The sequence below is a fragment of the Lampris incognitus genome, unplaced genomic scaffold, assembly GCF_029633865.1.
Source record: "Lampris incognitus isolate fLamInc1 unplaced genomic scaffold, fLamInc1.hap2 scaffold_247, whole genome shotgun sequence".
Classification (NCBI taxonomy): Eukaryota; Metazoa; Chordata; class Actinopteri; order Lampriformes; family Lampridae; genus Lampris; species Lampris incognitus.
The window spans coordinates 34,364-48,864 of NW_026611205.1; the positions used below are offsets into that span (position 1 = coordinate 34,364).

General features: G+C 39.3%; 1 protein-coding gene across 1 annotated transcript in view; it reads left to right on the forward strand.

Annotated features, from left to right (window-relative positions):
• LOC130133205 (uncharacterized) overlaps positions 1-13,164 on the forward strand; it is a gene marked incomplete at its 3' end in the record, with an annotated part of 37,299 nt that extends 24,135 nt beyond the window's left edge. The window contains exons 5-7 of the mRNA XM_056301947.1: positions 4,834-4,914; positions 5,378-5,455; positions 12,980-13,164. Coding sequence (XP_056157922.1) covers positions 4,834-4,914; positions 5,378-5,455; positions 12,980-13,164 — 344 coding nt within the window. The remainder of the gene's footprint in view (positions 1-4,833; positions 4,915-5,377; positions 5,456-12,979) is intronic.
• Between the last annotated feature and the right edge of the window lie 1,337 nt (positions 13,165-14,501).

The window sequence follows — 14,501 nt, forward strand, 5'->3', positions numbered from 1 at the left end:
TTTAAATTTGAAATCCTCTCTAAATTGATTCCAAATCTCAGTAGACTCACATATGACTGTGTAATCATTAAATTTGGATATAGGGTGAGACCAAGGGAGTTCTGACCAAAGAAGCGACTGCAAAGATGCATGAGAGACAGATGACATCTCAAAGTCGAACCAACATGGAAGTTCGGTAGCTGTGAACTTACACTGCCAAAAGGACAGTGACTTTACCTTACAGGACCAGTAATATTACTGAAAACTTGGTAAGGCCATTCCAACAGTTTTGCGGGGATTCTGAAGGACCGCTTTGCATATCCAAAGTATTTTTCCATTCCAGGTAAATAATGAAATACATTTATCTAGCGAAGAGAATAATGCATTTCTAATATAGTGGATACCTTATATCCACTATACAATATAGTTGGTATAGATTGAAAGAGGTATAAACATGTGGGTTAGATATTAATTTTAACTGCATAAATTCGATCTGCAAGAGATAGAGGGAACCCAGACCAGCATTCCAGATCAAGTTTAATATGGCAGAGTTAGAAAGTTAGGTTTAAAAAGATGATTATATCTCCATATTGCAATAATGCCAAGATAAGTAAATTTATTAAGGTAAATCTTGAATGGAAGAGAGCTAAGCAGACATTTATCTGCCATGGCGTTAACTGAGATCAGCTAAGTTTTATGTAAATTGAGGTTATATCAGGATTTTTTTTTTCAAAATCCTTTAATAATGTCAAGATCTTAGGGATGAAGATTAAGGAGTCAGATACAGAAACCCACAGATCATCAGCAAAAATTGATACCTTATTTTCCTGGTCTCTATAAATACCATGAGTGTACTGCACCACAAGGCGACATCACTAACCGCTCGGCTAAAGGGTCAGACCCGTTAGTTAGGGGCTAATGTGTCTTATTAGTAGTTTATAACATGTTTTAGTATTTCACAAAACAATAAAAAATAAGGAAAAATAATAATAAAAGAAAAAGACAGAAAGAGGTCTAATCAGAAATAATATATCTCTGTTTTTGTAAATATGCTAACCTTGTTTGGTTTGAATACATTTCAGTGCTTTCTTAAAATGTATTAATTCATTCATGAAGACTAAGAGTAGTGGTCTGGTCTTAAAAAACATCTAGATCTATGGATAAATGGTTTAGCCATAATAATCAGGCTATTGTACAACATTTCCATATGTTTATCTTCCATTAGAACTCCAAAGTTAATATCCTTATAATCTAAATTGGGCAAAAAATCAAAGTCCTTTTCAGATAACCAATTTTGAAATAATTTCCAAAAGGTTGTAGCATATTTACAAGTACAAAACAAATGTTCTAATGTTTCGCTAACATAATCACAAAACATACATACATTTTTTTAAATGTTAAATCTTCGTCTCAGAAACTCACTACAAGGATAAATATAATTTGTCATTTTAAAATGAGTTTCTTTCGCTTTTGGTGAAATAGGGGGAGTGAGGTATCTGATTCTAATTCTGCCTATAATCTCCTTAGGATAATCGTTTAATAGATTTTTCTTTTTCTTTTTAATGGTAGAGGAAAGGGTACAGAGGTAAGGGTACCCCTTACAATTTTGTTTGTGCATTTTTTTCTCCATATAATCGAGACTGTCTATGTAAAGTGAAGTCATCTGTGGTACTAACACGTCATAAGGCAACATTCCTTCTTTCATATTCACCATTACTTGTGGGATTGCCTTGATAACAACTAAGTATTTGGGGGTTTTTTGTACACGTCACATTGAATTTATCAATGAATTCATTGTTCTCTAGATGATTTCCTCTTGAATCCATCAAATGTAAAACAGACCAAATACCTCTCTCCACCCAGTCATAATAACAAAGATTTTCTTTTAAACAAGACACATCTGTTATTCCAGATCGGGGAGCTATGTGGAGTAAAACTGTGCTTATAAATCAGTTTCCAATATAAGAGAGCCTGCTGATGAAATCTAGACAGCTTGATAGGTAGTTTAGAAATACAGAAATCACATCTTAACAGAGAATCTATCCCACCACACTTACTAAATAGAAGGAATATTAAACCAGAATCCATTATTATTTTGTATGAATTGTTGTAACCATTTTAGTTTTATCATTCCCTTCATTGCCTCATAGTCAATCACATGTCAGCCCCCTTCTTCTAAGGATTTTACCACATCCCCTTTTCTAATATAATGATGTTTGTTTTTCCAAATAAAGTTGGAATTTGTTTGATTAATTGATTTAATTAAATTGTCAGGAATTGCTAATGAAAAAGCTGGATACATAATTATAGATAATGTTTCAAATTTAGTAATCAAAATGCGGCAGAAGAATGATAAATCCCTCTGTAACCAAGAACTGAGTATAGATTTATTTTCTTTAATAACAGTCTTGGAATTTAGTTCTTCTCTAGCTTCACAATCTTTAGTTATAAACACTCCTAAGTGTTTTACTTCATTCTCTACTGGACTATCATACAAATCCATTAGTGGATGGTCATGTGTAGCAATTCGTTCACTTTTTTCTATTTAAGTGTATTCCAGATGCTTTAGACTCATCTATCTTCTTGATTACCAGAGGGATCTGTTCTGACCTCTTGAGGGAGATGGTATTATCATCTGCCAGCTGAGTTATGACCAGATGTTTGCGTAGCACGCTTAAAGGCTCAATGTCTGGACTATTTTTTAGAAAAATAGCCAACAGTTCTGCAACTAAAATAAATAATAAAGGGGAGCAAGAACAACCTTGTCGAATCCCTCGTTTAACCTCAAATCTTTTAGATGTGCCTTTAGGGAGAAAAACGGAACTATTAATATCATTATATACATCATATTAATTATCTTTATACATTTTGCACCAAAACCAAAATATTCGAAAGACTTTATTATAAATGGATGTTCAACTACATCAAAGGCTTTGTAAAAATCTAAAAACATTATGAAACCACTGTCTTCAATCAAATAATTATAATCTAGTAAATCAAGAACCAGCCTAATGTTATTATGTGTAGACCTATCTTTAAGAAACCCCGACTGAGTTTCACTTATTATCTGGCCTATACCCACTTTCATCCGATTGGCAATAATGTGCGTAAATAATTTTTAATCCACATTCAGTAACGTTATTGGTTTCAGGTTATCAATAAATATTTTGTCCTTACCAGGTTTAGGTAACAAATAATAATACCTTGCTTCATGGTCGACATTAAGTTATTGTTTTCAACACATTCTTGTAAGGCAGTAGATAACAATTATTTTATATCTTCCCAGAAACAAATTATAAAAGTTTGAGGTTAAACCATCTTGACCAGGAGCTTTAGCTACTGACATTTGCTTTATAGCCCAGGGTGCAGTCAGAACGGACTCAACTACAGATTCCTCATTTGGCCTCACCCATTTCTCAACATGGGGGCCCTTAGATGGTGTGTTTAACGGGGAGTCTTCTAGCTCGCGACACGTGGTTCATGGCGCCCGGCATCAGTCAGTGTTCTTCGTCATATCTTTATCTTTTTTCCTAGATTTCACTTCCTTTCCTTTGTTTGGCATTTTTACACTCGTAATCCAAAACTTCTTTGAGGGGGAAAAATCCTTAACACTGTAGTGATTTCAGGGGGGGGGGCAGTGCAGGATGCCGCATCCGGGACGCGAACCCGTGGCTTCCTTCCTTCGAGATAATCGCCACAGCCAGGACGCGAACCTGGGGCTCTCGCTCCGCAAGCGACAACGTTCACCAGTCGACTAAAGGGTCCGACCTGTTAGCCCAGGGCCAACGTGTCTACTTATCCATGCACGTTACACTGCTATTAAGGAACTTTAGCCTACACTAGCAAGTACACCTGCTCAGTCCGCCAACTTGCCAGCTCCCACCACAGCTGCACCCCTTATGCTCGAAAACGAGTGGTTGAAGAAATCTCTCAGAATGCATTGTGGACTACGGCTGAAGTAGGTTGAAAATGGCTACCAGTGCCAGTAGATGTGTTCATTTTTTTATTTTTTGCAAATAATTGCGCAAAAAATGTCTGAAAAACTCACTTAGAATATCATAATTTAATGTCCATACAATGAATTATGTAACTGATTCTTCACAGCAAACACCTTATAACCGCTATGTATGATCAGAAATTACATTTACATGAAAAAGCAGGGAACAAATGACGCTATGGCAACATTGTACACATGAAAAATTAAAATGGTTAACCTAAACGAGTTAGGGTTAGATGGTGTGTCCCGGTCGAAGCCTAAGCCCAGTTGGCCCCCACAAAGCCTACATACTACCCATATGGGGTCCACGTGGACATGTTTGCTTGGTCACCTCTATTCATTGCTTGATTGACTAACTAAGCTCAATAATGGTTTGTATGCTAAATAATTTCCCCCTCTCATTGAATCTCAGTGTTTTTACCTTGTATGAAAAACTCAGAAAACATGGACATGGAGTGTGTGCACTTAATGAATGATTTCATCCTCTCCCCGCTACTATTTGCAAAGATGCCTGGGGGTTTCCCTTGTCAACTTTTCATTGTAAGTCCCAATGTGAAATCTAACACAAGAAACTCCACTGAAAGTCATCAAAACACATGCTGAAGTGTCAGGGCACAGAAATAAACCTTTGGGGTTTACAAAAGTAGTGACAAACAAATCTTCAGTCATAAACATCATTACTCAACACATCACAGACTCATCTAAAATTACAAATTTGTTTTTCTGTCATCGTATAAACCATTTATTAGACTATATGAAATCTTCCCATCCAATCCCTCTTACCTTTCTCTCCTTTTCACCTGATCTCTCTGTGCACCCCTCTTCTGCCACTGTACATCCCTGCTTTCTCTCAACAGAAACTCCAGATTCCGTTTTCCCCAGCCATTTATTTGGTTTCGAGTTCTGGACCATGGTGGGCATCTTAACCGGTGGTGGAAGTATGTGTCTGTCTACTTATTCAATCCGTTAATCAGCTGTGTTTTGCTGTTTTAGTTGGTAGAGCATGGTACTAATACTGCCAATATTAGGGCTACTAGTCACTGTGCGGTTCAAAAAACCCTAAAGTGGCAATGTAAGTGTTACTGCATGATTTCTTGATGACTTGGGAAACCTAAGATTGGTCTAAATACTCACTTACCGTGGCCCAGGTAAGAAGCAGACAGTGGTTAATTCCCCCTTTTACCGTTGTCCTCAATGTCTATTTGTCTTCATATATGTTTGCCTGACATATATGTGGCATATGTGGATGGCACCCACTGCTGTGGCTATCACAGCAGTAAAAAAGAAAAAAAAATACAACTAGTAGATGTCAAAATATACAGTTGATACAGAGTATTTGTTTTTAATAAACATCAAGAAATACTATTAATCAGATTGTTGAAATATATCTTTCCTGATCAGGTCTTGTTATACTGCTCATTGTCATCACCATTGTCTGCTGTCACCGAAGGAAAAACCGGGCGACGAAGCAACTGGAGGGTAAGACAGGGTGGGGGAAATTACCTAGCAGCCACATAATGGGAAATTAAGGCTAGTCAAGTCAAGTCAAGTCAATTTTATTTGTATAGCCCTATGTCACAAATTACAAATTTGCCCCAGTGAGCTTTACAACAACACAACATCCCGTCCTTAGACCCTCACATCAGATAAGGAACACCTCCCTAAAAAAACCCTTTAACAGGGAGAAAAAATAGGAAGAAACCTCAGGGAGAGCAACAGAGGAGGGGTCTCTCTCCCGAGACAGACAACGTACAATGGATGTTGTGTTCACGCAGTTTACATAACACAACACTGAAAGAGGATAACAGAATTATAATGGAATTATAAAATATATGACGAATATGATGAGGAGGATGCCAAGCAGTGTCCAGATGCCACAGGAACAGCCCAGGACCCGAGCAATGTGACCACCATTACCATGTAGACCTGACAGGAGGACAGAATACACATGCACACAGGGGAGAGTCACATCACACCATGCACATACACAGAAAAAGAGAAAGGAGAAGACATCATTCAGAGAGAGAGAAAATACATGTGAGAGAAGAGAACACTTTGCAATAGTCAATAATCTATACTCTATAATCTATACTCTATAATCTCATTGGCAGAACAGTGGTTGGTAAATGCAATGAGACAAAAACCGACCCACCATGACAGGTCATGAATTACTCAATTTAAAGGCAACTAATTGTAGGCTAAGACAAAAAAACATGAGTTTTAAGTTTGGATGTAAAGGATTCAACACTCTGATTGTCTGTTGGCAGCAGGCAACAGACAATCAGAGTCTGTTTGTCTGTTGGCAGCAGATGCAAAGGACTCAACAGACTCTGAGGGACTGCAGATGCAAATTAGCTGCCAGCTAACTCTGGTGCAATTGTAAAATTGTGTGTTGTCCCTGTCAAGTAAACAATAAACTAAACTAAACTGATTGTCTGATGGCAGCAGGCAGGTTATTCCACAAGAACGGGGCCCGGTAGGAAAAGGCCCTGTTGCCACCAGCTGACTTCTTTTGAACTTTGGGTCACACAGGAGCCCTGTATTTGGGGGGGAAAAAGCTTGACATGGAATGTACGATTTAAGGAGGTCAGACAGGTAAGATGGGGCAAGCCCATTTAGGACTTTATAATTCGCAGAAACACATTGAAGTCTGGTCTAACATGGATAGGAAACCAATGAAGGGAGGCAAGAATTGGTGTAATATGGTCAAGTTTCCTGGTTCTAGTTGGGAGTCTAGCAGCAGCATTCTGAACCATCTGAAGACTTTTAGTACTAGAATGTGGCAGACCTGAGAACAGAACATTACAGTAATCAAGTCTGGATGAAACAAATGCATGTATTAGAGTCTCTGCGTCAGCCATGGAGAGAAAAGACCGAATTCTAGATATGTTACGTAAGTGAAAAAAGGCAGTCTTGGTGATTTCTTTAATGTGCTTATCAAAGGAAAGGCTGGGATCAAACGTATCACCAAGATTTTTGGCTGCCACACTTTGTGAAACCACAGAGTTGTCGATTGCCATCGTGACTTGATGAAATTGGTGTCTGTGTCTAGCAGGGCCAATGACCAGCATCTCGGTTTTATTTTAATCTTAATTCTGTTTAGGAAGTGAAATTTATTCTATTAATGAATATAATTTGGCAAAGAATTGAAATATAAAGAGATAAAAGTAGATGGCCAAGAACCAAGCCCTGGGGTATGCCATATTTAACGTCAGAGAATTTTGATGTAATATTATTATAGCAGACATGATGTCTTCTTCCAGATAAGTAGAACTTAAGCTAAGAAAGAGCCTAAACCAGAGACATTAAAATTGCAATTTATTCTGTGTAACAGTATACAGGGATCAATGTGTCAAAGGCTGCACTGAGGTCCAGCAGTAGAAGCACAGAGGTGGAATCAGAGTCCATAGCTAGAAGATCGTTCACCACTCTGGTCAGAGCAGTTTCAGTGGAGTGACGGGCCCTGAAAGCCAATTGAAAAGGTTCATATAGATCAGGGATGGGCAACATCCTCCAGAAAGGTTTCTTAATAACTATCAACAAGTCTCAAATATTTTCTGAAGTACCAGAGAGAGTTTGTATCAACATATTTTGACCCATATAGAGTAAAACTATATCAGGAGTGGGCAACATGATCCAGAAGGGCCAGTGTGGGTGCAGGTCTTTGTTCCAACCAAGCAGTTACACACCTGAGTCTACATATCAGGGTCATTAGCAAAGTCTATTGGTTGACTAATACAATCAGGTGGCATTGAATTATGGATGAAACAGGCGTGTACTTACTCATAAATAATATACTTGAATCACTGGATTATCTTTGCTCCTTATTTGTTGAGCACTTTTCTTACCGGTGAGTGTTTCCTTATACATACATACATATATATATATATATATATATATATATATATATATATATATATATATATATATATATATATATATATATATATATATATCAATAAGGATACAGGAAAAAAGATGTTAATGCATAGCAGTGCAGGCCTGTGTGGTGGTGCATGGTGCACTCATCAGCTGCTCATGTTCTCTTCACAAAGAATCCTACAGTTATGTTGCCCTGCGTCACACCCCTAATGTCGGTTGGACAGCGACCAATCAGATGGGGAAACATTCAAATTATAACAGCCAATGGGGTAGGTACTTATGATGCACAGCAGCCAATGGAGGGGTAGGAAACATTACAACCAGCGGGACTGGGGTTTGTTTTGAAAAGCATTTAGGGGCCAGGGCGCTGTTGAAATGGCCTACATTAGAAATATAACAAGGTAACTTATACATTATATATTGGGGTGGTGTTGGGGCACAGTTGGGAGGACAGGTAGTTAAAAAAAAAACATTTAAAAAAAACCCAAATTTAAAATAGAATATTTAAAAATAGGATATTTTAAAAAATAGCATATTTAAAAAAAACGTAAAAAAAACTTAATAAATGTCATATGTGTATCATCCAGTGTGCGGGGGAGGGGGAGAATAGTAAATACGTTTTACTTATAGTTACAAAGGAGATTTTTTTGGTGAATAATACATTTTTTTGTATTATCCCCCCCCGCATTAGATGATACACATATGACGTTTATTAGGTTTTTCACATATGCTATTTATTTAATATGCTATTTTTTAAACTATGCTATTTTAAATATGGGTTTTTTTAAATATTTTTTTTAACTACTTGTCCTCCCATCTGTGCCCCAACACCACCCCAATATATAATGCAGATAAGTTACCTTGTTATATTTCTAATGTAGGCCATTTCAACAGCAGTAGATGGTGTGTTCTTTTCTGAGCAGCGTGATTGACAGCTGATGATTGCTTATGGCATGAAAAGGCTTGTACTGTCTCCTAAATAACTTACTTGACTCACTGGATTATGTATGTATGTATGTATATATATGTATATATATGTATATATATGTGTATATATATATACATATATATATATATAGTGCCTTTGTAACTCTTCTTTAATAAGGATAGAATTTTACCTCCAGGTCAGGTGCAGTATGAGTTGACTGTGTGTGAATAATCTGGACGAGGCACAATATAAGTAGAGTTGCATGGAATTATACTTTAGATAGATGTAGATAGGGAATAACAGTATGTACCAATATTCATATGATGCTTCGCAAATACAAAAATAAATATGCAAAATACAAGTATAAATTATGCATTGATAAGTTGCAGCGCTGCAATACCCCTGTTGTGCACAACACCCAAATAAACAAAACAATAAAGAAAAGGAGATATCTCGTTGGGGCCCTTAACTGGAAGGTTTACTTGAATAAATCCAGGAAGTGTTTCCTGGCTCACAGTTCATCGAGTTCGCCAACAGGCGGCGCTACGCAGTCAATGATGGACGATTTAGGACGGATGACTCTGCTGACCACATCCGGTCCCAAAGTGGACTAGCGGGAAGACGCAACCTTAATGGCTGGGTTGCGGGCCGTGTCCAAACACCAGTTCGCGAATATAAGAAATAACAATGTTCAGGCTTGCAACCATGGTAACGACTGGTGACCTGCCAGCTGCATAGAAAGGAATGCGGAAGAGGAGCACCAGTTTAACTGCTACTGCAAAATACACACTACGGTTGAAATTAACATTAACAAATTTACCACCTACGATATTTCCTACTCACAGAACAAAACGAAACAAACCTAATTTGAACATTTGTAAACATTTCAGAAAAACGTCCACCTCTAGAAGATATTAAAACCACAGTATAGACCACTGCACTCCCGCGTTGGAACGTTAGGGAGGGGGGGCGCTAGAGGGGGATAGAAGCCGGCAAGTTTGAACACGGTTTAAATGGCTAACTATGGCGCTACGTTGGCTGCTGCGGACAAGAACCTATATTTGCGAAAAATTCGCAGTATGGGTGGCCAGTGTCCTTTCAGTCGAACAGGGGAATGGGTTAATAACCCCACTCATGCATTACACCCTGAAATGATAAAAGGCAAACATTAAATCACACATCATGACCCAGAGCAGCCATGGGGAAAAGACATAGGAACTAGGCTACATTTTCAACAAGTGTTTGCATTTTATTCAGTTATGACTTTTTACTGGATTCCACATGACTGCATACAATGATGCATGATACACTACTCAATAAGGATGACAATAATAATGTGATAACAATGTCTGCATTTTAACTGGGTAAGGGAGACCGGGGTAGTGACCCCTTGTTTCTAGGAAAGATAAACAAAATTGAGCATGTGACCAAATATTCAGGGGGGAGGAGGGACCATTTTATGATTTTTAATGGATAAAAATACACGTGGGTTTGAAGAACGTGATCCCATTCAGACAGGTTTAGCTAGCTGTGGAATTCCATATAGCCACCGGCTCAACCTACGCCAGACCAAACTTGCAGGGAGGGAGAGAGAGGGGAAGGGGAGGAGGTGAGGGAGGGGCCAGAGCGGGTCTTAGAAAATATGAGTGGAGGAGGGAAGGCAAGAGGAGAGGAAGAGGGAGATGAATCAACCTACCCCGCAACCGAGTTTCACATCTAGCTGCTACAGTGTAGCTGAAGGGAGTCTGGCGAGGGAGACTACAGTGTAGCTAACATTATGCGGGTTGTAGCCTAGCTAACTCGGCTACATCTCGTTCAATGTAGCTAGCCTATTACACTGACTAAATCCATTTTCCCATCTGGGCCCACTGATCTATTGGCATTCTAACTTGACATGTTGGTGATTATAAAATGTAGAATAGGCGTAACCTATTATTAGCTGGTTAAACTAGCCTACATTACCAGCGATGAAGTGATAGGGGGTTACACCTTGAAAAAGTATTCAACCCCCTTGACAGTCATCACCAATTTCTGGATTATAAAAGATACTCACACATCTGTTCCTGAACAATATTATTGTTGTGAAGCCATAAGCTCTAACAGCATGTTCCCAAAGCCAACATAAGTTGTGTTTCACTGACTTTTTAATTAATACACTAAGAACTAAAATATAGTGCTTGCATAAGTATTCAACCCTCTGTGCTCTGAAAGCTCCAAGTTTACACACATGACACATTATTCCTCAAACAAACTCAGGTAAACACAGCTGGACATAATTAGTGTGCACATGTAAGATATTAAAGTGAGGGTCTGGTTTATGGTATAAAAGCACTCTGTGTAAAGTTCATTAGCCGGGCGTGAACTCCATCAGAACATGAAGACAAAGCAGCAGAATACTGAAGTAAGAGACAAAGTGATTAAAATGCAGAAGGAGAGAAAGGGACGCAAAACAATATCCAAATGTTGGGGTGTCCCACGGAACACTGTTGGGTCCACTGTCAGAAAGTGGAAGCTGTCTCACACCACCCAGACGCTTTGTAGGACGGGCCGTCCCTCAAAGCTCAGTGTCCGAGCAAGGCGTGGGCTGGTGAGGAAGGCCACACATGATCCTGCAGTCACTCTGAAGGAGCTCCAGAGGTCAGTGGCTGAAACTGCAGTAAATGCACATGAGTCAACCATATCACGGCTCTCCATAAATCTAGCCTGTATGGGAGGGTGGCAAGAAAGAAGCCGTTGATCAAACTATGCATATAAAAGCATGCTTGGAGTTTGCTACCAAGCATGAGAGAGACCTGGTTAGGATGTGGGTAAAGGTTTTGTGGTCAGATGAGATGAAAGTTGAGCTTTTTGCCCAAAGCTGTGTTATGTGTAGCACAAACCTAACACTGCTCGGCCCTAATAAACGCCCTCCCTACATTGAACTGGGGTGACGGCAGCATAATGTTATGGGGTTGCTTTTCATCTGCGGGCACTGGGAACCTTGTTCACATTGAGGGAAGAATGGATGGAGCTAAATAGAGGGAAACATTAGAAGAACACCTGTTGCAGTCTGCCATAAAACTGAAGCTCGGGAGAAGGTTCACCTTCCAGCAGGACAATGATCCTAAGCACAAGGCTAAAGCAACAATGGCATGGCCCAGCAACAAAAAGGTGACGTTAACCCCATTGAAAATCTGTGGCACAGACTGAAAATCACAGTCCAGAGGCGTCATTCCACCAACCTGCAAGACCTGTACATATTCTGCCAAGAAGAATGGACAACAATTACTCCAGAACAAAATGCCAAGCTCGTACATACTTACCCCAAGAGAATCATGACCGTTATCACAGCAGAAATGTACTCTACAAAGTATTGATATGTGGGGGTTGAATACGTATGCAAGCACTATATTTTAGTTTTTAATTTATGAATGAAAAGTCAGGGAAACATAAGTTATGTGTGAACATTATGTTAGAGCTTATGGCTTCACAACAATAATATTGTTCAGGAGCAGATGTGTGAGTATATTTTATAATCCAGAAATTAGTAATGACTGTCAATGGGGTTGCATACTTTTGCAAGGGACTGTACTTCTGAAGAGGTCACTGAGATGGGTGATGAAATTTTTCTCCAGATAATCGTTGTGTCCAGATGAACTGATTCCTCTTTGTGGTGTGCAATGATGTAGGATCAGTTTGAAAGAGAGAATAGAAAGCTGCCTCTGCTAAACCATGTCCAACATACTATAGTACCCTTTTTGGTTTGAAGTTAAATTGGACTGAGACTACTGGGTGTAATTTTTAGCTATAATTGTCGTAAATGATTAACTTTGCATTTGTCAACTACTTTTAAAGTTAGAGAGCCCAGCTTCTAAAAAAAACATTTAAACATTTAGCGGGTGGAAGTCTTTGTACTAGCCAAGGTAATGCAGAGACAATAATACTATGTAATGAGTTCTCGCTTGTCCCTCTGAAACGGAGGTGCCCTTGAGTGTAATTTGTGTGAGGTCCTTAAATTCAAGTTGCTTTACTGTAGCTATGAAACGTGAAGGGCAATTACTGTCTTGTATTTGCAATGCATTGTGTCTTCTGAAGTCGCAGCGGAAATCTGACTGCCAAAACTGCGAAACTAGAAATGATATCCAACTATCGTTTCGAATATATTCCTGTCGATCTCTTTTAACTTTGAAAAACTTCGTGTTTATACTCAACAGAGGAAGGGGAACTTCGCCTGCAATGGACCAACCAACAGGAGCAGCAACAAACGTGTCACTGTCCTCAGTCAACAAGCCAAACAGGACCCAGGCAGCACCGGAAATCACCCCGAAACCAGGACCATCCTCGGGGCCCAGATTCCCACATCAAGAAACCCCAGCCAAGTCCCAGAAACCCAGGACAAGTAAGAGGGCAATTTGTGATCCTTTTTAGACTCATTGAGGGTTGATTAAGCATGCTTACAGCAACCCTCTGCTTCCTATGAGCAAACACGACAACCACTAGTCTAAGTCCCTGAGCAGCTCTACTGGAACAGTGAAGCAACTGTACGATGCATTGCTTATGAATACCTTAGCTTTTGAGGGATGAGTAACACATAGCCATAATTTTCCCTCTGCTTTAATTCACCATTAAAAGGATTCAGCTCGACGACCCTGTAGTTACAAAATCTGTAGCTGCAAACCCTGTAGTTACAAACCCTGTAGTTACAAAATCTGTAGCTACAAACCCTGTAGTTACAAACCCTGTAATTACAAACCCTGTAGTTACAAACCCTGTAGTTACAAAATCTGTAGCTACAAACCCTGTAGTTACAAACCCTGTAGTTACAAACCCTGTAGCTACAAACCCTGTAGTTACAAACCCCGTAGTTACAAAACCTGTAGTCACAAACCCCGTAGCTACAAACCCTGTAGTCACAAACCCCGTAGCTACAAACCCTGTAGTCACAAACCCCGTAGTTACAAACCCCGTAGTTACAAACCCTGTAGCTACAAACCCTGTAGCTACAAATCCTGTAGTTACAAACCCTGTAGTTACAAACCCTGTAGTTACAAACCCTGTAGCTACAAACTCTGTAGTTACAAACCCTGTAGTTACAAACCCTGTAGCTACAAACTCTGTAGTTACAAACCCTGTAGTTACAAACCCTGTAGTTACGAACCCTGTAGCTACAAGTCCTGTAGTTACAAATCCTGTAGTCACAAACCCTGTAGTTACAATCCCTGTAGCCACAAACCCTGTAGCTACAAGTCCTGTAGTTACAAATCCAGCAGTCACAAACCCCGTAGTTACGAACCCTGTCGAACCCTGTAGCTACGAACACTGTAGTTACAAACCCTGTAGCTACAAACCCTGTAGTTACAAACCCTGTAGTTACAAACCCAGTTCTCTAGCGCTGAAAACTGCAGCTAATACATGCAGAAATGCATCACCTAACAGAAAAGGTGTGTGGTGTGTGTGTGTGTGTGTGTGTGTGTGTGTGTGTGTGTGTGTGTGTGTGTGTGTGTGTGTGTGTGTGTGTGTGTGTGGGCATGTGAAAAACAGCAATATTAACTTAAAGTATTACTGGCTTTTCCTTGTACATATTATAGATCATTACTGTACTGATGATTACAGTACAGATGTTGGCTCTGGCTTTTGTAAAACAGTTACACTTTTTGTACAGCAGTGGCAGTTACATGTGGAACACTTTTTATATAGCAGTGGCAGTTACATGTGGAACACTTTTTATACAGTAGT